Raw genomic sequence first — 23,464 nt, forward strand, 5'->3', positions numbered from 1 at the left:
TTGACTATGGTCGGATAAACGAAAGGGTCCTCCGGCGGGTTGTAAACAAACCCAGCGGCAGATATCCGAGCAGCGTCATGCGAGTCTCAGCTGATCGGAAGTAAGACGGAGATGATACCGGAAGTCAGGTGATTTACCTCCAACGTAAAATTTACAATTTCAGATTATCAGTGCATGAAAAGACTAAACCACATGAAATATAGAATTATTGATACTTAGTTTTCAAACATTTGATTTATGGGCTCGCATTTTTTTTAAAGATCACCAATTGTCATGATGACCCAATTTCTAATATACTTAATTCGAGACAAGGTCAAATTTGTGCATAATTTAACGTGTCTGACTAATTTGTTGTGTATATTGTTAACCTAGATCTATCTTGTTTCCAAGTGATATATGTGGTTTGGAAATAAGGAAATTAATTGGGCAATGCAAAAAAGCTTTGACATTAAACATTAAAGTTGGCTGAAATATTTCATTGGATTTCAATAATTTAATTATTCTATACTATAGCACAACAAAAAAAAAGGGGGGGGGGGGCTAAAAGGACAATGGTTTAATTGAATTGGAAGATTTGGAAGCCAACATTTTTCTTAAAGATAATTTCTTATTCCTTTTAGAATAGAACAAATATCCCATATGGTAGTGTTGGTTAATATTATGTTGATATGCAAAGATACAAATAATATATTGAGTACAGATTAACAGCCCTACTGTATCTGAGTGTATGTAGATCAGTGTTGGATTTTCTGTATTATTCGGTATGAAGAGAAAAGTCTATTTTGTTTAGTTTGTGGGAATAGTACGGGCTTTTATTTTGAAGGACAGTAGCGGAATACACATACTTGTATTCCGGCTAACTTAACACGAGCTGCTAGAAGGACAGGGGGAAGACATGGCTGATACCATAGCCGACACCAGAAGGCTCTGCGCTAAGCCTCAGAATTTTAATGACGCGTATGGCCCGCCGAGTAATTTTCTAGAGATTGATGTGAGCGACCCTCAGACCGTCGGCGTCGGCAGGGCCAAATTTACCACCTACGAAATCAGACTGAAGGTGAGCCTGCTATAGCAAGTGCTAATGGTGTTAGCTTGTAAGCTAGCTACCTGAGCTAGCGACCTGGCTATGCAATCAAAGATCGTTCAAACTTCTTGACATCTGGACTATCGCAGTGTAAAAGACATGCACATGATGACGAGGTTGCTGTTCGACTTTGTGAACAATAGTGCACGAAAAACACAGGATTGTTGGCGAAATAAGTTTGCCCCTGCTAGTTATCAGGCTAGTGACACTCGTCAAAGTTGGTGGTGATTAGCTTCCTGTCATCGAAGTAATGTCAGTCCTTGATATTAGGAGTTTATTAGTTTGTACGTTTAATAATATACATATCATTTAATTTGACATGAGTAATGTCAATATTTACATACACAGTGTGAACCCTCTATCCGCTGTATATGTGAGTTTTCCATTGCTCTTCTGGAGCAGGAAAGTTGTTTACATTAGCCTGAAAGTTTTTTCCTCCCACTGTGTCGCGTCAGTGCAGCAGTTTTGTCAGTTCACTTTGGCACCATGTCAAAACTTTTGTTGGAATTATTTAATCTCTGTTGCAACCTGGCCCAAAACTGTGATAACACACTGAAGCTTTCTGTAACAGTTCAGGGTTATACTCCTGCAGCCACACCCAATTTTCTGACTGCAAATAATAGATAACCCTCATTCACAAACTCATCACACTAATACTATTTCAAAGATCCATTGTCTAACAGTCTGAAGAATGTATTGAATACAATACACATATATATTTGTGTAAGTGTATAATCACTTTTAAATATAAATAGTTTGGTTTGTATAGCTTTAGAATAAGCCTTGTCATGTACTCTCTGCGAGGGCCTTGCTTTACGAGGCTGCCATCTTGTGCCACCATGTTTTTACAACACAGAACTGACAAACCGTCAAAAGTGTATTTAATGTTTTGAAGTGGGGGCTTAATATGTAAATAAAGTAGACTCTGATTTCCCAACCACCATAGCAAAAGCAGCGAACAGAGAGTATTTCATTTTTCACAGTCTGAAGTACCACCATAAGCTATATATAGATAGATATATAAGCTATATGTACATAAACTAGAATGCTATCATTACCTTATGTGGAGATCTTCAAATCAAATAATTTCTTCCTTAACTTACATACTACATTAATCAAAAGAATAATAATCCTCCTTTCCGTAGTTATGCTGCTCTGCTAGCCATAAAAACCTAACATAAACAGACAGACAACCACTGTCAGAAACATGTCGTTCTTGGCTGAGGTAATACTTATTCATCAAAAGTCATGTAGGGTTGTGTGCGCCACTATCACGCTAAAGGAGAAGATAAATCAGCAAGTCAGCTTCCTTGTAACTATAGACAGGATACAGGATACAGGATGCTCTTCCCCCCCAGCCTCACTCAACACATTTCCTTCCGCCTACTTGACTGAAGAATTTGCAGGGGAGTTTAGGATTCTTCGTAGAGAAGTTTCTCTTCCCTTTCATAAAAGGTTAAAGGTTGTTATTAATATGTTGTGAAATGTCACATGTTAGATTATCTTTACTGCCTGCAAATGTGGTTTGCATGTTAGTGAGCAATCGGTGAGGACACCAAGTCACACTTTTTATGCAAATCTGCATAAAAAGTTTTTGGACGACTTTCAACAAGCTTCAGATCAGTACTGCATTTTGGTAATTTATCAGCTACACTTCTTTGTTCTTGTTTAAAAATGCATAAGTTCTGCTCTGGATATGCCTGTCATCCACACTACCCTGGCACTTAGAGCCCTAAAAATTAAGAAGATTAAGGACAATGCTATTTCCATTTTTATTTGAAAACTCTAGTCTTGCGTTTTTGTATGTGTAGGCGAAAACTGAGACCTTTGGAAATGATGACACAGTTATCGATTGATTCGGCCATGACATTGCCTTTGTTCATTTGTCACGCTTGTGTCATGTGACCTCTGTCTTCTTATTGGCCAACAAGGCTTTTCAGTAGAGCTGCAACTAACCCTTATTTTCATAATCGATTAATCTGTCTATTATTTTCTCGATTAATCGTTTGGTCCATAAATATAAGTACACCTTAAAAAATGTTGATCGGTGTTCATCAAACCTGGAAATGATGATGTTCTCAAACGTCTTGTTTTGTCCATTAACCAAAATGATTGACTTTTAATGATTTCTTTGTTATCCAGAGCAAATAAATTAAGAAAATATTCACATTTAAGAAGCTTAAACAATCGGAAATCTTGTTTTAATCATGAAAAAACCTTAAAACCGATTAATCAATTATTAAAATAGTTGTCGAGTAATCGATTAATCGTTTCAGCAATAGTATTGGTGCCACCTGTTGATTTGGCATGCTTTTTCCAGCACTAGACTGAGTTATCTTTTTTTTTTTTAAATACCCACCTATCTGCTGCTTACGTCAAAATTATTTACAAAAATTATCTTTACTTGAGGCCCATTTACATTTGTCTTGAAGCCTTCAACCTTATCATGTAGTATTTGTTAGGGGATTGACACTTAAATGGCATTTCAGAAGGGTTTAACCCTTCTGAAATTGACTAATGTTACAAACAAAAAATGGGATTGTCTAAGTGTAAGTTACACTATGATCATGAATAAAAGTTTTTATTTGTAGACACGACAATGACAAGGTGAGGTTTAGTTTCACACAAGCGAAACGGTTGATCACCACATGTTTGAAGTTTGAATTCTGTTATTTAAAGTTTTTTTTTCCAAAGACATACATATTTTTCAGGACATTTGTCCCTTTTGCTGCCATTCAGCTATTGCTTTACATATGAGTTTAATGTGCAGGCAGCATTAGGAGTATGGACTTGTCACACAGTCATGATGCTCAACTGATTGCCTCATCTCTTATCTGTAAAGTGTCATCATTTAACTGACACCCCTGTAGTTAGTGGCCTGGCATGTTTAGATTGGTTAGCATCGTCAAGTATTTATAGTTTCCCTTTACCTTAAAGAATTGGGTTGAGGGAAGAGAACCCGTCTCCAGGCGTTGGCATTGAATATAAGGCTACTGTACTTGATTAGCGTGTAATAATTAGCATATGCGTGTAATCAGCATTATTGTGCACCTCATACCCTTGCGTGACCCTGCTTTGCATAAGACCACAGAGGACGCGGCGCATCCCACAATTCTCAACAAACACGGTGTCAACTTTGCTTTGCTTCTCTCCTTCTTTCTTCAGGTTTCTTAAGAAGCATTTCACTCCATCAATAACATTTTAACATTGGCCACAGTTCTGCTCTCCAGAGTGCATGCCGTATCGTTTTTGTTGCTCTTATGTTTGGTTTCATTGTGCTTCCAATAATTAGGTCTATACTGAAATTTTGTTATCTAATTTTGTTACAGTTTCTTTTCTTAACTTATTCCCTTGTCCCCTGTTCTCACTGATGTTCCGCTATCCATCTGAAACTGAGAGAGAGCCCTTGTGGCCGCTCAGACAGTCGGCCTAATCCCCTCATTGATAGAAGGGAAGAATGAAACGGGCCACGGTGTGGGGGAGTTGGAGTGTTTATTCCCCAGCCTTACTCCACACCCCCTACCATGGGAGGGCAGAAAGCCACCCCCCTCACCAGCCTTCATCCCTTCGCCCACTTATCCCATTTTCTCTCTTTACTGTGTGCAGTCACTTTACCTGGTTTAAAGTATCTCACAGTATGTGAGTTACTACAGTCCTTGTGATAACTGAATGTGGTTTACTATACTGTAAGGCCATATTTTGTCATACGAGAGTGCCCACGTTTGCTGTGACTCTGTTTAAATATGTGTCAGATTAGGCCTTTGGCTTGGGATCGGTACTTGTTGAATGTTCAACGCAATTAGTGCTGGGACAAGTTGTATAAGGTTTGGTTTGTTGTGTGAAAACTGTTTTGCTTGAGGCAGATTACGTAGGTCACTTGTTGACAGCCAGTCCTGTCTTTAGTGTTAAAAATCAATGTGATCCATCCACTCATTTCAGTCCGGCTGAAGCTCAGTTCATAATGAAAGGATATCTAATTTTGCCTGAGCCATCTTGTAATGGCCGGAGTGGTGTAAAAACAATTTTCTGTTCTCTATTTTCATTTTTAGTGTCAGGTTGTCAGGTTGTTTTCTGCCCCTGCACATGTTTGTCATGTTCCTACTGGTCCATAAAGTTGTACAATAGTGTATTATCATGTCACCTAATGTTTTTCGGGGGTTGTTACTGGTTCGAGCTCAAGCAACATCGTTTTTATACCTTCATCAAACAGAGGGTTTGTGATGTGTGTGTGTGTGTGTGTCTGTGTGTGTGTGTCTGTGTTTGTGTGTGAAGGGGATGTTGAGTATTATCAAAATTTCTTGTCTTTACTTGGTTCCCATCTCATCCAGAGAGCACATTCAATGGAGTGAACTTTGGGATCTCACTTTGTTTATGGATAGGAGTACATAAAAGGCCTCTTACAGCTCTGTCTCTCACTCTCACTCAGTCTTCTACCCCTCCTCTTCTCTACTCCCATAGCTTCTCCGTCTGTCTTTCTTCTTTCTTTCTCTTTTCCATTTGGACATTGGGGCGGGGGGCTTTGGTCATTAATAAAATGGAGAGAGATGGGGAGTGTGTGTGTGTGGGGTGGGGTGGGGGGTGCTTGTCAGGCACAGTCAAGTGTAATCCAAAGTCCACAGCATCCTCTTCGACAACTATTTTAATGGAAATGGGGAACATATTGTATCAAGGCTACCATATCCTACTTGAAATGACAGTATCAAAAGTGGGAGTTGAAACTATGGCAACAAAGCAGCTTTTTGCCAGCTCGCTGAGTCTAGGCTGTCAGGCCACAGGGGCCTGCATGCAAGGGAACGAGTGAGAGAGGACATGGAGAGGCAAGAGCAAAAGACCTATAGCCTTAACTCTTTTGTTCCCTGTCTTTTTTCCCCCCATTTTGGAATATGATGCAATGAGATGGTATTATGTTGCCATTTTTAATGCTGTTATTCTGAAAAGGGAGTATATGGGAGGGGTGAGAAGAGGGCGTGGGGGGGAGGTTTAGGATGCGCTCTCTCAAACTTGACTTAATCCATCCTGCTAAAAGCTAATGCATGGTGGCCTTGAACTATTCTCTCAGGAGATGAGTGATCTTTGTCCCCTCTCTCGGTCTTTCACTGTTCTCTCTGTTTTTAAGGGGTTTTTGCCTCTTTTCAACCCATTTTCAATGAGCCTAAGGTATTGTGTCCCTCTCATTATGAGTCAGACACTCTTCCCATGAAGCATGGATTGCACCTTGTACGCTCCAAATGGAAAATAAAGCTAGTAGGTCCACTTTGAAAGATCTACATCTAGCTTTATGCTCCTCTTTAAAAATAATAATACAGGTTTTTCCCTTTTAGGGCTGCTTTTAGGATAACCACTAATGCCTCATTTGTGTGTATCTGGCTTTTTTCTTCCTCTGCTAATGTTTGTCTTTCACAATCCTTTTATCTTTTTTTATGATTTTCCCATAGAAAGTGTGAGAATCAAAGTGTGCCTATTTAAACAATTAATGAAATGCTAAGAAGTGGCTAAGTCTGGACTGGTCCCATGTCCCAAACACTGCAGGGGCCAGTAAGTTGAGACACCCAAGCCCTTGCCTCTAACCAGCCATGAAGAGAACAGAGGCCAGGGGAAACCTGATCTTTGACTCGTAGAGCTCTCACGCACCGCCTCCTCCTGTGTGTGTGTGTGTGTGTATGAGAGTGAGAGAGAGCGAAACAGAGAGTGAGACCTCTCATTTTTCAGTTCTGTCGTTTACGTTCCTCCCCTTGTCCTGCAAGGGCAATCTCTTAATCACAGGGTTAGAGAGGGTGAGAGGATTGAAAGGCCAGGTGACTTTCTTTCCTTACACCTTCCCTGCTAACTTCATTGTCTGGAGATCGTTCGCCTGAGTGTACAAACAAGCTTGAGCGCTCTGGGCTATTATTTTTACGATACTAACTGTATGACTGGTCAGATCTATAGCACTTGACACCTGTTCGTGTATACCTCGTGTACGTCAGTGTGTGCTTGTGAGCGCTTAAGTGATTTCTGTGTGTGTGTGTGTGTGTGTGTGTGTGTGTGTGTGTGTGCGCACATGATGGGATTAGAGTCACGGCAGTGGCAGATTACCTGTAACTGTGATCTGTTGTGGTGGGGATTAACTTTGTGGCGCTCCATGCTGTGAGGTAACATGACACAGCAGGTCCATGGTGAGAGGAGAGTGAAGTTAATGCTAGAGCACTGGGGCGATAAAGCTAAGATAATCCACTTCTCCTGTGACCTGAGAAAGAGGAGGAGTGAGGGGCTAATTGACAACTTCACCTGGAGAGAACTTGAAATTATGGGTTGAGGGAATGTTTTAGGGCTGGTGAGTTGCATGAAAAAAAAAAAACTGTGGGAAAGAGGGAGTGGCAGAGACTGAGTATACAGGTACCAATTTGGTGACAGAGTAAGGATGTTTTCCTATTATTGCAACTGAGTTTACATAAGAGTTAGAGACAGATTTTGAAATTTGATGCTTCGTTTTCTCACTGACAAACACAAACAAACAATACCCAGATTTGTACATACAGTATGTAAAAGTCTGCTTTTGAAGTAGGGCTGGGCAATAATTAAATAATATATAGACCATGATGTCATTTTCGTCAATATCAATATAGAAAAACCTCACTAAATAGCAATATAATGCTTATGCAGTGTGTACACACTTTGATACGAAACACATAATTGCTATTATGTGTTTTGTTGTTGTCCATGAAAAGATTTCAAAACCACAATTAGTTTAAACTTTCACTCCAGAGCAAATCCTCTGACATTTTATTGCAACTGGCATGAATTAATGTAGTCTTACTTTTTTATGAACTAGAAAAATGTCACTGGTGCATGTAAGAGGGAAAAATCCCATACAACATTATCACAAACGTCACTGTATGAAGTTTGCAAAGAAACATAATGCCGTTGACACCATTTGCTTAGACTTCAATGTAGACCCTGGGAATCAGTGCCGCACAGTGAAACGGCACACCACTGTTTCACACTGGCACAGCTCCAGCATGTTCTGAAGTTACCGAACCAAATTCTGAGCCGACTGACACATTCACGCCAAATTCACACATTTAGCCCTTTGCTGACCAGTAAGTCATCAGTGGGTTTGCCTGTGTATGCTGTAGACAAAAGGAAAAAGGAAGGACAATACCGGTGAAAGTACACAAGGAAACGAAGAACATGCCGAACATGCAACACCTGGTGGAACTTTGGTTTTACTTAACTGGTGTAAACGCAGGCCGATTGGAACTAGAACCTATACGGAAACTGTGTTTGATGCTTGCCAGTGTGTACAGCAAATCCAGTGCAAGAACTCCTCCACATGTTTTACCTTAATGCAGTGCATTATGGCCACTTTGAAGTGTTGTAGTTATTAATCTGATTGTATGATACAATAATTAAGTAGTCGCTTTGTACTGGACTGTGTTTTATTGAAAGTGGTTTCTGTTGCTCCTTCGCACCATTTCAATTTATTGGGTAAAATGTAAGCAACAATCATTTCACATTTTTCATTATAATGGAGCACTATTATCTTTAAAGAGGCCCAATTCTTTTTGAGCTTGTTACACTGGATGTTGCAGGTGTACCTACGTAAGTGACCGATTCAAGATTCAAGCACTTGATTATCACAACAAAAATAGCTTTTTGTCACAACCCCAGAGGTGCATTTAAAATGACCAGCGTTCGTTCTCTGGGCAAACGTAACATCACAGTTACGTTACCGTTGTGCGGCTTATCATCACAGTGAGATCTTTACCAGAAATTCTCACTCCTTCCCACCAAATGTGGGTGGGATCCACAGTTTTGAGGACTGAGGAGAGGACAGAGCAGAGAGGGAAGAAAATGAATGCCTGTGTCCCCCCCCACCCCCCACCCCCCCATTGAAACACCACCAAGAGGAGTCTCAAGGGCAGAAAATCTGACTTATTATCACAGAGTGAGGGGAAATAAAGAGTGGAAAAACGAAAGGAAGAGACGATGAGAGCAAAAAGACCACTCCTGCTCTCCTCCCTCCTTAATTAGTCCTGCACAGACCAGATGAAGCTCCCAACCTCTCCAGTTTTTCTTTTCTTCCTTTACACCCCCTCCTTTTCCTTTCTTTTTTTCTTTTGCTCAGCCATTTACTCAGCCTTCTAGTTAACTCTCCATCCCTTTGCCTGCACACAGCCATCTGCTCATCGATCAGTCTCCTGCACACACTGTATTCATGCTGCGCCTACTTGCTCAGTTGCCTTGCTCTTGTGATTCCTCCTCCTCCTCCCATGAATTCTGACCTTCTCCGAATGTTGCCTGCCAATGAAATGCTCATTCACTCGCTCTGTGTTTGCACATTGTCATGGGATGGCCATGTGCTGCCAGGACTAGTGAAGAGCTTTGGCATTGTGCTGTAATGTGCTGTTTGCTTCAGTGTTCTCCGTCAATGTCAAAACATCTCCCCTTTTTAATATTAAATTCACTCTCAAGTGCTTGTCAATAGCAGCTTAGAATTACGCGCACATCTGTGCACTGGTATACACGAACACACCAGTGGAAAAAAAAGCCAAACATTCTCAGTGCAATTGACCTTGTTGAGCAAAACATAAGTGAACTTTGTCTGGAGGCCAGTTTATTTTTTTATTTTTTTATCTGGATTGGTTCATTTTGTGTCCTTAGTTGTTTTCTTTTAGGCCTCGTTTTTTGTTTGAATAAAGTCAGAGTAGAAAACGCAAGGCTACACTAGAAACAAATGTAAGAAGGTACATTTACCTTGAAGTAAGAACCAAAAAAGTATTATAGCATGTTAACAACAGTTTTCTGATATTTCTACTATTGGAGCCGGAAGTGTGACCTGTGATTTAGTTTGTAGCGGTTGTAAATCTTAAATCCTAAGGACGGTGAATTGTCTGTTTAACTACACGTTCTTTACTTTTTGTGGCTTTATGAAAATCCTCAATGATTCTTTAGTTCATTTATTAGCCACAGTGATTTAAGGAAATGTCGTTAAACCAAAGCAGACGTCGCTGTAACAGTTTGCCACTTGTGTTTGTCCACAGACGAACCTGCCCATCTTCAAGCAGAAGGAGTCCTCTGTGCGGAGGCGATACAGTGACTTTGAGTGGCTCAGAGCGGAGCTGGAGAGGGAGAGCAAGGTGAGACACTGACGGCAACTCGCCGCAAAGCCTCTGAAATACTTGCCTCACCAAATCTTTATATTACATTGACCACATCTGCCTTTGTTGTGCTTCGTCTAGAGGCAAGTTGTTGTTCACGTCTTCTCTCACTCACTAATTTTCTACTGCTTAATCCTACACATGAAGGTTGTAGAGGAGCCAATCCCAATCCCAGTTGACAAAGGGTGCGAAAGGCTGGTTACACCCTGTACAGGTCGCGAGTCCTTCGCAGGGCAAACATATAGTGTCCAATTAACCTGTGCATATTTTAGGAGTGTGAGAGTAAGTCAGAGAAAGCCGGGATTTGAATCGTCGACCTTCTTGCTGTGAGGCAACTGTGCTAGCCACTCCTTCCCCATGTCATGTGACCATTTTTACAGCTTCTAAACCTTTTAATTTCTTGGGCAACATTTTGACTGTTGGTTTTGAGCCTCGCGTAACTTGTGTTTGGGTAGCACTGAGCATAGGAGATCAGATCTGACCTCGGTTTATCGGACTTCACAGATTGTACAATCGGTTATTAATGTCTTAATTCTAAGCACATATGTTCTGTTAAATAAGCAATAGGTTCTTATTAACCTGCCGGTCTGTGATTTCCTCTCATTCCAGGTGGTCGTCCCTCCTCTTCCAGGAAAGGCGTTTATCAGACAGCTTCCGTTTCGGGGGGACGATGGGATATTTGAAGATGGTTTCATTGAGGAGCGAAGACAGGGTCTGGAGCAGTTTCTCAACAAGTAGGCTGTTTCACAACTTTGACTTTCTCTGTTCCTCTCCTATCTTGCCTTGAGGTAAAAACTTTTTTTTATTCTTTACAGCTTCTCTGTATCCACAGTCATTTGCAGAACAATGAAACACTTTGTGCCTCAAGTATATTCAACTTTTTCACTTCTCTTATTGTTAACAAACTGAAACAGCTTAGATGGGCAGGTCTTTTTCTTTTCCTCCTTAATTCTCTTTCATAATTACCCTGCAAAGGACAAAAATAACTTAAAGAGGACTCAAGTGTGCACCTCACAACATCATTTTTCCCAGATTTGTTTTATTGTTGATGTGTAATTTATGATAATTGCAGCTCAAATTACAGCGCGTGGTTCCATGGGATGCTGTGTGCACCTCTGCTTATTTTTGATCCAGCATGTCCTCGTTTTCAGCTGCAGAACAATAAAAGTTACTGTGTGATTGTAATTATTTGCTTTGATTGCAGACTTGGCCATTATCTTTGTTTCATGTGCAAATGCGTCAATGTTTCCTGTTGGAATATTAAGTGCGCAAAGACAGTTGAGAAAATTAAAATCCATAAATAAGAATGTGCTGGCAATTAAGGTTTTCCCCCCTTTGCCTCCAGTGAATGAAACGCCGCCGTTGATCATATCATTGTTCAGACTTAATACTGGACGATGTGGATGGCAGCATTGTTTTAATCTGTGATTGAGAGCATTGTGAAGACAAAATCGTTTGGGACCATTGTTGCATTGAAACAACTGAGAAGGAGGAGATGAGATAAGCGTCAGTTTTTGATTAGCCTCAAACGGCGTAATTCAAACTTCAGGAATAAGAGAAGGGCAACACATCCCCACTTCAGAAAAAAAGCAAGCAAGGCCTTGAGAATCTCCTGCTGCACGTCGTCCAAAAAAACGACTAAAAAGAGTTTGTTGTATCGCAGTGTTGATTTTCTACTGATTGCCCTAATATTTGTCGTGGCCGTGCCTCATGAGCAGCTTAATTTATCTGAAATATTGATCTGTTTTGAGACATTCAGTCTCAGCTGCACGGGCTCAGGCCCATTAAGCTCGTGTTTGTCATCTGGAGGGGCATTAAAAGGAAAGCCTCATGTCAGAGTGGCTTTAACGGAGGTAAACAGTCAGAAATATTGCAATCTCTAGCTGTAGTCATAACATAGCTGTAATGGATGTGATGTAATCAAATTCATTTCGGTAAATGATACTCGCATGTAAAAGTAGAGGTTGAGAAAAAAGTTTCCAGCTGCTAAATGAAGGCAATTATGCCCCCCAATAAATGTCTTAAAGAATTAATTAGAAGATGGCTGTTAACAAAACCTTTATTTCGGGGTGACCCACATTTACGGTGATAAGGAGAAGCATGGACAATTAAAGGCAGTGCAGGAAATTGATTCATTAAAACTATTTGAGTCATAGCAATTTGGCAAAGTTGAACGACAAGTGTGTAAAATATGATGTTGCAACTTAAAAAATGTAAAATAGAACACATTAGCTGCACCAAAAGAGAACACAGTTTTCTGAAATTCGAATTTACTCTTGGCATATGTAAAAGAAGACTGTTGGAAGAGCGGGTCTGAATCTGTGAAATGCAAACTTTAAGGGAAGCATTTTACCTTAAACCTGGAGAATGTCACCAGTATTTAAGTACGCACAGTTGTACCGAATACTAATAATATAAATGTTACCTCACACATTCCAAATGACTCCTTAATCCACTTGTGCGCTTCTGCCAAAAGCTGAAGCTTTTAACTTTTTAATTAAAGGTTAATTAACTGTCACCTTTTGCAAATGTCCCTGAGGCGTCAAAAAAACCTACCTGTTTACACCGTTTCCACTGTGGTGTGTTTCAGAGTGGCCGGTCACCCTCTAGCCCAGAACGAGCGATGCCTGCACATGTTTCTACAGGACGAGTCCTTGGACAAGAACTACACCCCATCCAAAATCAGACAAGCCTGAAGAGAAACGATGGCCCCGCTTGGCCCCCGGTGCGGCTCAACCCCTGCTCAGCCCGGCGTGGTCCGACAACCCAAAGCTCTCGTCACTGCTCCAGGTTTCTCACAAACAATATACATTTCAAAGACGACCACCCGCCACCTCGTCCCAATAATATCGTTCACTCACTGCCTCTTTTAAGTTCAGTTAGTGGTCCTGATCGGTGTTTGTTTTCCCCTTTCTAATTGGAGTCAAGGATGTTTAAAACATAACTGTGCTTCAGAGTAATTTAAAGTTATATCCCTTTGTCTGGAAATGCCACTAACATGGATATATTATGTATTTATCATTTAGCTCGTCATGTCTTAAAATATGTTCCTTTATGTAGTGAAGTCTTCTATGTATGCAAAACTCTTGAAAAGACCCATCAATTCATTTATATATATATATATATGTGTGTGTGTGTGTATATATATATATATCCGATAATTGCATGGCTCACCGTAAATATAGCAACTAAACACACGTGTATTTGATGGGCCTTGATTCTGAAGTCACACACAGTTGATTCTCTCTTCAATCGGAAGCGTGTGTGTGTGTGTGTGTGTGTGTGAGAGAGTGTGTGTGTGTGTGTGTGAGAGAGTGTGTGTGTGTGAGCGTATCAACCAGCACCCGTCCACTTATCACGGTAATTTTATAGCAGGAAAGACATTATATACAAAGAGGGAACTGCAGTATTTCTACAGGCCATATGCATTTTGAGATTTGTATACTGCTGTGCCATTTTTGTTCATTTTGAAGATTTTTCCAATAAAATAGGTGAAATGGAAGTACATTGGTGCATTTGGACTTTTGACCAAACTCTCTCACAGTTGTCTGTCAAGACGCCGCGGCCTTTTCAGCCACACCAAATTCACATTTGGTAGAACTTTACATTATGGTACACTAATAAATGTTAATGATATGGTCGTAGTTTTGTAATAGGGAAGTCATATTATGGTAATACCATATTTTTCCAGTACAATTTCCACCCCGGTCATAACAATAACAGTATGATAACAAGGAGATAACATAATAGTACATTAATGTTATTTCCAAAGTAATATCAGGCAACTTCAAATTCATATTAAAAATAATGCTCCCATTTTCCATTATTTTCAGGGTGTTATTGGTGATTACTATCGGATTAAGATGTATTATCATAATAATATGCCTTTATTACAAAATTATTACCATATTATTAGTGTACTGTAATATAAATTGTCAGTCAGTCAGTCAGTCATCATCTACCGCTTTATCCTCTGCCAGAGGGTCGCGGGGGGTGCTGTGCCAATCTCAGCTACATCGGGCGATAGGCGGGGTACACCCTGGACAGTTCGCCAGTCCATCGCAGGGCCAGTAATATAAATTGTGCCCAATTTAATGTTACCCAATAAATACATCATTTATTATTTACATCATTGAGACACTTTAGGCTTTGTGTCAATTTACAGAGAAACAGAAGTAATAATTTAGAAACAACCCCATGACATCATCATAATCATTTAACACATTTAAAGTCCTTTTATTTAATAGATCGATCTATTCTTATAACCAAAATATGTCACGACCAGTAAATGTATATTTTTATATGCTTCATAGATTTTAGATTTGAGTTCTGGCTCCTTCAACATCAAGTTAAAATGACAATATATTTATATTTTCGATAAAAAGAAGAGGTGCTGCTCTGGTGCCAGAGTGCGATTAAACACATTAATCTGAAACAAAAGTAAATGACTCGTATATAAACTTTACCCACCACATAAACCCACTTCACTTGATGCACGACATGTAAGAAATAATCAAAGTTATTAAAAGTTATTCATCACATTAGGATTTATTCACCACTTTTGAACGTGACCTGGGAATATCTCGATATTTTTCACCTTTTACAATGAAAACAAACTGAAGCGTAACACTATTATTTGCAATAACGTGGAGCAGCTTCAAGCCAGGATCATATGAAAACAACTCAATTCAGTGTATTTTATTTATTCTCTCTGTTACAACCCTACACAGTTATAACTCTAACGTATTTACAGCAGAATAAAAACATCACGGATCACAAAAACATTCCCAAGTGCTGATTCTTTTTTCTTTCTTTTCTTTTCTTTTTTTTTTTAATATCCAGTGTTAGTGTCTAACTTAACAAAGTCGACCCAGGACACACAAACAGAACAGTGACCACTTAAATACAAAAACATCATCTTCTGATTCGTGGAGTTTCACAGGATATGCGAGCATAACCCATTTTTAAGTCAACATTTTCACTGAGTTGCTTCCACATCGTTGCCCCCGTGTGTTTGGTTTCAGCACCAGATCGAGGGACAGCGACTCGCATCATGACATCGGTTTTTTTTCTTCCTCCGTTGGGATTGAACACAGCAATAAAAAGATTGAATTGGTCATCAAGCTCATTGGTCTCACAGACACTCGAAAACAAATGTATTAATATATATATATATAACATGTCTTTGTTGGACGTGCTCAGCAGGTGGAGTCAAACACTGCAGGCTGTTTGTCCTCAACTCTAGTCAATGAAAATGACTGGCTATAGCCCTCAACTAGAGCAACTGTTAACAGGCTACACGGTGAATTCAGGCTGTGGTGCAGTCTGTGTTTCAGCCCATGGTTACATCTGCTATAGGGTCTTGGCTTCCTGTGATCACTTTCTGTTTTAGTGTGAGTTTATTTATGGATCCTTCAGGTCAGGCGTTGTTGTTGTTGTTGTTGTGGTTTTTCCCCCGCTCCGAGCACACTGGTGAAAACTCATATATCGCTGGACTTGTACATGTCAGAGAGGAGTCTGGTGATGGGCACGTTTCCGATGGTCTTCTTGAAGAACACCTCCTCTATGGTGGACGGGTTGACGGAGCGCAGAGCCGGCAGGAGCAGGAGCAGCTTGCCGAAGCGACACGGCTGAGTCGGGTACCTGGAACACAACACATCACCAAATAAATAAAAAATAAATGAAATCGGTCTCACGCAGCCTCTCTAATTAACGCACACCTGGTGACAAATTGCTGCCAATTGACGCAGCTGCGCAAAATTACAGGAGGCGACTGTGACTGTGGCTTCTTGCCTCATTAACTCGGTAATGAACGCATGCATAGGCTGCTGTTACGCGCCGCGTGTCTGCGGAGTCTCACCTGGTGTGGATGTAACTGTTGAGAGTGAGCTGCGCCTCGTCCTGGAGAGCAGCGATGGCGCTGGCGTTGCGGAAACTCCGCAGCTCAGTGTTGCCGTGCGTGGGAACTGCAGAGGCAGAAGGAAACGGTCAGTAGTGTCACCCAAGAAGTTAAGGTTTCCATTTGAACCCATTCAACGTTTAATGTCAGTACAGAACTGCATTGTTAATATAGGCCTACAAACTGCGCAAAACTATTAAGGGACAGTTGTTGATTATCTGTGTGATTTTCATTCCAGGTCTTTAGTTTCTATTAATGGACGTTGCAATATTTTTTGGGGGGGCAGTAAAGATTTTCAGTTTTGTGCACAGACAGAGCACCTGCACTTATGTGGCCCATAGCATTGATTCTCAGTTAAAATTAAAGATTAATTAATTAAAGAAAATTGCACTTCAGGTGTAAAAGAAATAGAACACAATTGTCTATATACTTTTGTTTTTTTCAGTTCCTCTAAAATGATCAATAATGACCGTTCTATTTATTTTCAGGTTCTGTTTTGATCCGCCGACATTTGCATGGTATATAAATATAAGTTAGAGCACTCACCAGCTTTAAATGTCACGATACATTTTAAACAGGCAAACTCTGTCGCGTCAAGCCGCATCTGTCTGAACCTGGTCACCACCTCCTGAAGAGCCTGGATCTCAGAGATGATTTTATTCATCCGCTGAGTCTCTGTGTTGTCAGTGTTCATTCCTATTACATACAGAGAGAGAGAGAGGGTCATTATATACAGAATAACACTGTTATCACGTGTTCATCTATATGAGGCCTGTTGCAGCCTGTGCTCTCACAAGTGCACACACCAGAGACAGCCAGAAGAGTGGTTGAGTCCACGGGAATGGCCCACTGCGCGATGCCCAGAACAAATAACTCCCTCCAGGCGTCCTCAAGGAGAATCAACTGTGAAAGATAAGATTGTTTTTTAACTAAAACGCTTTTTTAAATATAGGTTTTAATCATTTGTTTTAGTCACATTAAGCACAAATAACAGTAATCCGTGCGTAAAACATGTTGGGTTTTCAATTCCATGCTGATGCACAGCAACTCCTTTGGTTTTAGCAGATTTACCCAAACGTTGTTGTTAAACACCTACATATGTGGTTGGTTATTGGAATAAATACATATTTAAGTACAACTTGCAATTGCAATATTATGATTATGAGTGGTGTCCCCCTTTTCCTTTAACCCTCTGCCCCCTGAAATGTCTGTGCAAAATGGCCTTAAACATATAATTTCACTTTAAATCCTGAAAAACTTTATCATTTTTTTTAACATATTCTTATTGTTTCCCTACACGTAGAACACATTGGAACTTCTGTCTCTAAAACGTCTCACTCTGTCCATCAGTCCACAGTTTACCTGATCAGATAAAGGCAGCGTGGAGAATGCAGGGACACTTTTTGCCCACTTGATGCTCATGAACAGGAGGCGCGCCGCCGACTCGCACACTGACTCTGTCGCCATCTCGTAGAGGAACATTGGAGTGCCACTGACCTCGTGGGGATACTGGAAGGAATAAACCATCGTCATCATCATCATCATCATCATCATCATCATCAACAACAACAACACAGTTAACTGTGACTCTCTGTGCAGGTAATTGCGCATAACAATGATCAAATCCCAATCAGCAGCACCTGGTTTTATAATTATTGTTGTCATAATTGTTGCCTGTGGCGGATTTGCGCTGATAAATCTGGCCTAATTGGCGTATTTGTGGCTCTGAACAATCTGCTAAATCGGGACAAGAATTTCAACTTCTCACTTTGCGAAGAAAACTAATCCTATAATAACATTTGGAAAGTTTATATTACAGGAAACACCCACGGGATAAATTGTACATTATGATTTTATAAATGAATTCGTATTATAAGAAATCCTATACGAAATTGAAGGAGAATAAAAAAAAAATCTACCTTCGGGGTGGGCTGTGCCAGACCCACGATGGCCTGTCTCTCAGGTGTGGTGGCCACCGCGCTCATCTCCAGGTTGTGTGGCTCTAGCTGAGTGACCGTGGTGAAGAAGGGAGGGCCGGGCAGAGAGCCTCCAGAGAAATGCGTCGATGATCCGTTCACCTCTTTGTGGCCCCGGAAATACAGGGCGACCTGTTTGCGGATGGTGGAGGTCCGGGGGCCCCTCTCGTGCTGAACGGCTGTGAAACACACATATATATGTAATGTATTTGTTGAGAGTCGGTGAAGTAAGTTAATTTCGTTTGAAATGATTTATTTTGTTAGTTTTGAGCATTACACTCAATGCTATGGCTATGGCTCAATTTGTACCCTGGTCGGTTTTGGTTTTTGTGGAATAATTTAATTTCGTTGTTCACGTTAAAACATGGAAGTATCCAAAATTGGGAAATGCCTTTAAAACAATGACATTATCATATGGAAGGCTAATAATTTTGTCCTCAACTATGTATATATAAATACCCATTTTGAAAGACATTGTTATTCATTTATTTTTTCTAAATTCATATTTAATTTTTTTTCCAGCATCAATTCTCAATTAAAATAATGTAAAATGCCCTTAATTTGCATTTGAGTTGTACATTCTGCCACACAGCAGTAACTTCTATGCAGTGACTTTGTAGAAAAGTGTTGAGCAGGCATATTAAACACCATAGGTGCACATTTATTGAAGTGTATAGATATGTAAGTACAAGATCTTTCACTGTAAGTTTTTTCCCAATTAATAATTGAGGAGGTGCCCTTTTTTATCTTCAGCCTTTGCTCCCCCTGTGCACAACACTTCTCATGGTTATTATTATTATTATTATTAATATTAATAATAACAATAATAATAATAATAATAATAATAAAAATGTTCAATTTACCGTCTTTATTCATATTCACTTCTAGACACTTCTTCAAACGGCACGCTCGGCACTGGTTTCTGTGAGTTTTGTCCACGGGACAACCGCCCTGTGCAGGGGAAGAGAGAGAGAGAGAGAGAGAGAGAGCGCGTATGGGAGGGAAAAAGGAAGAAGGGGGGTTAGAGATTCCAGTTGAAATTCTCTGGGCTTGCACGACAGAAAGCTTGGTACTATTATCTGCCTGGGAGGCCAATCTCCAGGTGAAAGATCGTGCTATTATCGTGTAGTTATGCGCTACTCCCCTGCGGCTCCAGTGCGCCCTGATCCTGCAGGATAAGTACTCCATCCCGCCCTCTGCTGCCTAAATCCTCGCCTTCGAGTCATCACATTAGATTGGATTACACCTGATATATTACAGCAGTGAGGTGTTTAGCTCAGTACTTAATGGCGCAGGCATGACACAATTAGGCTCATCAGGAGAGACTTAACGCTGCGCCGCAAGAGCAAAGCAAACAGACATCTGCGCGTAAAACGCCACATTCGTGCGTAAAGCTTTAATAGTCTGTTGTGATCTTTTGGCTGAGTCTGAGCAAACACGTCTCCCTGGAGATGAATGCAGTGCATGTTGCTTGGATATCATTTAGTCAGTGTAGAAATCAGAATGACTGGGTACTGAATGCTCTCTTGGTTTTATTTTTTTAATTTTATTTTTATTTGTCCTGCTTCCTCCTGCATCCATTAAGAGTATAATGAAAGAATCTTTCAAAACCAGCGTCTATGTCAAAAATATATTTAATCTAACATAAAAAAGGAAAGAAAATGAGGACAAATATAGGATTTGAGTAAATAGTGAACAGTGGCGAGGCCTCTCACCTGAGAGCCAGATTTACAGACGTAAGTTCTGTTCCTGCGGATGCTCCTCTTGAAGAATCCCGAGCAGCCGTCACAGGCGTAAACGCCGTAGTGCTTCCCTGAGCTGCGGTCACCGCACACTTTGCATGGGATGTCCAGAATCCGACCTGGGAAAGACCCGTTATTCCAGTTAAAAACAACGTTCATACACAGTAGGAGAGATTCACCTCAATTTGAAATGAATACAAATATTGTAGTAAATTGTGATTCTGTAAGAATGACAAAAAAGGACACTTTTCAAGACAGCTTTGACAAAAAAACTTTTAGAAAAGTTTTTAATTCATGAGTTGTAGTCAATGTCGCTGGGGTCCAATTTGTGCATACAGTAAAAGCCAGGACTGAACTTGGTTTGACTTCCCAGAAAGTATTTGTTTTTGTCAAACACACACACACACACACACTGGACCGTGACCCGCGCCTCGTCCGACCATGGGAATTCACTGCGCACATTTCAAGAATAAAGTCCGGTGGGAAGCGTCATATCTGAGCTCTCTAAGACAATGGCCCGAGGGCACACAATGGAGACATTAGGGGAAAGTGTTAACTTAATGATTTTCCCCCATTGAACCTCGTCTGACTGCCTGGATCTCGACAAGCTGCCAACTCCCCTTCATAATAGGACTCGACAGCTGCTTTATCCCGCAGGTCTATAGGCCCAAGGATTAGGGAGTGACACTGCACCATGAGAATAATGCGCACCAACTCGTTTCACCAACTCAAATGAAGTGTATGTAAATCGACTCCGGTGTAGATGAAAAAAAATATGTGATTTTTTTTTTTCTTGTGTGTGAAGATTTTGTATTCAAATCTATGAAAAAGAGCTATATTTGTATGCATATGAGGAGTCTTTTATTATTATTATTCTGGAGGGAAAAGCCGCCTATGTAATTACACTGACGTTTTGCCACCTGCTCATTGATTCACCAGTGACCCGTCAAAAAGGGTAGCATGGGAATAAGTACTCAGCAGCAAAAACAATGACTCCGGGAGAGAGTTATCGTGCCTCAATTGCCAGATTATGAAGATTCAGAGAGCTGTGCAGCTATTTAAGTGCGGGCCACAGCCGTGTCATTACTTTAAGAGGAAGGTGGACAACTTTGTTTGAAGCGTTTTACGTGCACTGTGCAGAGAGACATAAAGTAAATAAGTGATATAGCTCAGGGAAATGAATCATGAAATAAATTGCTAATAAAACTGCACTTAAATGTGTGAGTTATATGAAACAAGACAGTTACATTTCGAAAAAAAAAAAAAACTCCCATGCGCAATTAAACCAAATGTGAACCATGACGGAAACACTCACACACAAAAATATGAAGTTTGCTGAGAGTCGGTGACATAAAAATGACGCGCGGTGATGTTGTGTAAGAGGGAAATGTATTTAACTTCCCGCGGTGGGGGTCCAATTCGTCTCCATTGTGCGCGGTAATTGGTCGAAGATTTATGGCATATTCTATTAACGTAATCAGCATCAAGGCGAGAACCTGCTGAAAGAAGTGGACGTGAAGTTTCACTGAGAGAGAGAAGGACACGTTTTTATTATTATTTGGCCGTGCTGAAGTCAACTAAACGTGCGAATGGAACCGGCAAAGAAAATCATCCTATATTTAAAATCAAAAAACAACAGCCTGATTTAGGCCTGGATTATGTGTGATTTAATTTATATTTATGAGGAGGCCTCGTACAGGAATAATTGCCAAACTAAAACTAACATAACACACAATAAGTCAAGAAAATGAAAACAAATGAAATCAATTTAAAATCATCATATCACTGAACACATTCGGGATTAATATAAAATTAAATTTGTAAATGAAAGAGTGTAATTTAAGAACGAGATGTTTTATTTTTTCTAAATTAAAATTACCACAAGATATGGATCCACTTTAGATCAATTGGCACCAAAAAGTAAAAGTAAATGTTCCCTCAGATTGTTGTATTGTTATTATTATCATTATTATTATTATTGGAGACATTATTATACAATTTTTTACAGGCAACAAGTGTCATAAAGTGGGAGGCGAAGAGAGCAGCGCGTGGATGGATGAGGCGCAACTCCACGTTAATATTTATGTCCTCTAAAATGTGATCTGCCTAATGTGACAGTAGATTATTTAAGTGCCATGATTTCGCTTTGGACACAAGTTTACGCAGCAAAGTGTGTGTGTACACTGTGTGTGTGTGTGTGTGTGCGCGCGCGCTTGGAAGAAGAAACAAGCGACAGCTATTCCCCACGGACCGCTTATCACACTTCATTTTTTTTCCACGCGCACGAGGAGTGAAACGACTTCTTATTGTAGTGACATTAGAAACAGCAGCTGTGCTTTAACTTTATTTGTCCGACGCGTCAAAAAACAACGGACTTAATTCACGGAGAAGCGAATCTAAAGCCACACAAAGTCACTCGGGAGCGTCAGGAAGAGAGGAAGGCGACACTTACTTGATTTGACGTTCAGAATATCCAAACAGCCACTTGTTGAACCGGCGGGTTTGCTCATCATGGATGTTCGACTTTATGATACAGTTCAGAAAGAAAGACAAAAAAAACAATCCTCTCTCTATGTTCTCTTTTTACCAAAATCAAATCCCCCGAGCTGCTCAACTTGACAAGCGTAAATCTCCGCTCGATGACTCCGCGTCAAGACACTCGATGGCTCATTGTAGCCCACAGTGATCGCGGAGTGACGCGGACCGCAGCTCCAGGACAGAGACTGATCAGCGGCGGCGGCAGCAGAGCTCCTGCTCGGTGCGTAAAGTTCAGAGTTGGAGAAGCTTTGCCCGGCGCGTCTCTGACTTCAGTGATAAACTGTGCACCAGCAGGAAGGAAAAACCAAAAAAGAAAGAAAGAAAGAAAGAAAGAAAGCAACAGTATTCGGATACTGAGGCAGATGAGAGCTTTTAAAACCAAGACACGATGTGACTTTGTGGTGCGAGTTCCCCCCAAATAAGCCTCGGTAATATTTATGAGAAGTGTCACGGGGGAGGCTGGAGGCTGGAGGGTGGAGATCTCCACTTCCTTCATCCACTTGGCTTTCTACTCCAAACTCCAGCCTGACGTCACTGGCGTGTGTGTGCGCCTGAGTGTGTGTGTGAGTGTGTGTGTGTGTGTGGCTGGTGGTGTGAATGTGTGTGTGAGTGATGTTTGTGCTCTTGAATCTAAAAAGAAAAGTGTTCAGCAACATTTTAACTTAGCTTTAGCTGCTTATATTTGTGTTGTTGTTTATTTATTTGAATCTCAGTAGTGCCATACTCCTTCATCGTTAATGTTACATTTATACATTTTGAGGATCATTTCATGTATATAATAGACCCTGCTCGTTCACAACAGTCAACAGCAAATGCAGATGTTTTAACAGCTAAATCACAGAGTTAATGTTAAACAACTGCGTGTGCGTTTTTCTATTAAAAACGTTTGTATTATTGTAAAGAAAAATCCTCACACCTTTATTTTGTTGTAAAATATACTATTTAAGTATTATTTTCTTCATCTTTGTAATTTTAGTTTCACTATTTCAACCTGTTGCAGGTGTTTGACTTTCCAACTGTTCTTACAATGACTTTTACCCTTAATTTTAACAGTTAATCCAATTATTAGCCACATTAAATATGTA

At 40.4% G+C, this 23,464-nt stretch overlaps 2 protein-coding genes across 2 annotated transcripts; one reads left to right on the plus strand and one right to left on the minus strand.

The window, feature by feature from the left end:
• Nucleotides 1-860: 860 nt before the first annotated feature.
• Nucleotides 861-13,726, plus strand: snx3 (sorting nexin 3). Its single transcript, XM_058614067.1, has 4 exons — nucleotides 861-1,057; nucleotides 10,108-10,203; nucleotides 10,834-10,958; nucleotides 12,815-13,726. Exons 1-4 carry the CDS (start codon nucleotides 896-898, stop codon nucleotides 12,918-12,920), a joined length of 489 nt encoding a protein of 162 aa, XP_058470050.1. The 5' UTR covers nucleotides 861-895; the 3' UTR covers nucleotides 12,921-13,726.
• A 1,027-nt stretch (nucleotides 13,727-14,753) lies between these two features.
• On the minus strand, nucleotides 14,754-22,911 carry nr2e1 (nuclear receptor subfamily 2, group E, member 1). Its single transcript, XM_058614066.1, has 9 exons — nucleotides 22,294-22,911; nucleotides 19,815-19,960; nucleotides 18,963-19,050; nucleotides 18,043-18,278; nucleotides 17,486-17,632; nucleotides 16,930-17,026; nucleotides 16,670-16,819; nucleotides 16,085-16,190; nucleotides 14,754-15,867 (listed from the first exon to the last, which is right to left on the minus strand). Exons 1-9 carry the CDS (start codon nucleotides 22,352-22,354, stop codon nucleotides 15,705-15,707), a joined length of 1,194 nt encoding a protein of 397 aa, XP_058470049.1. The 5' UTR covers nucleotides 22,355-22,911; the 3' UTR covers nucleotides 14,754-15,704.
• Nucleotides 22,912-23,464: the final 553 nt, after the last annotated feature.

This window comes from Solea solea, chromosome 17 (assembly GCF_958295425.1).
Source record: "Solea solea chromosome 17, fSolSol10.1, whole genome shotgun sequence".
NCBI classification, from domain to species: Eukaryota; Metazoa; Chordata; class Actinopteri; order Pleuronectiformes; family Soleidae; genus Solea; species Solea solea.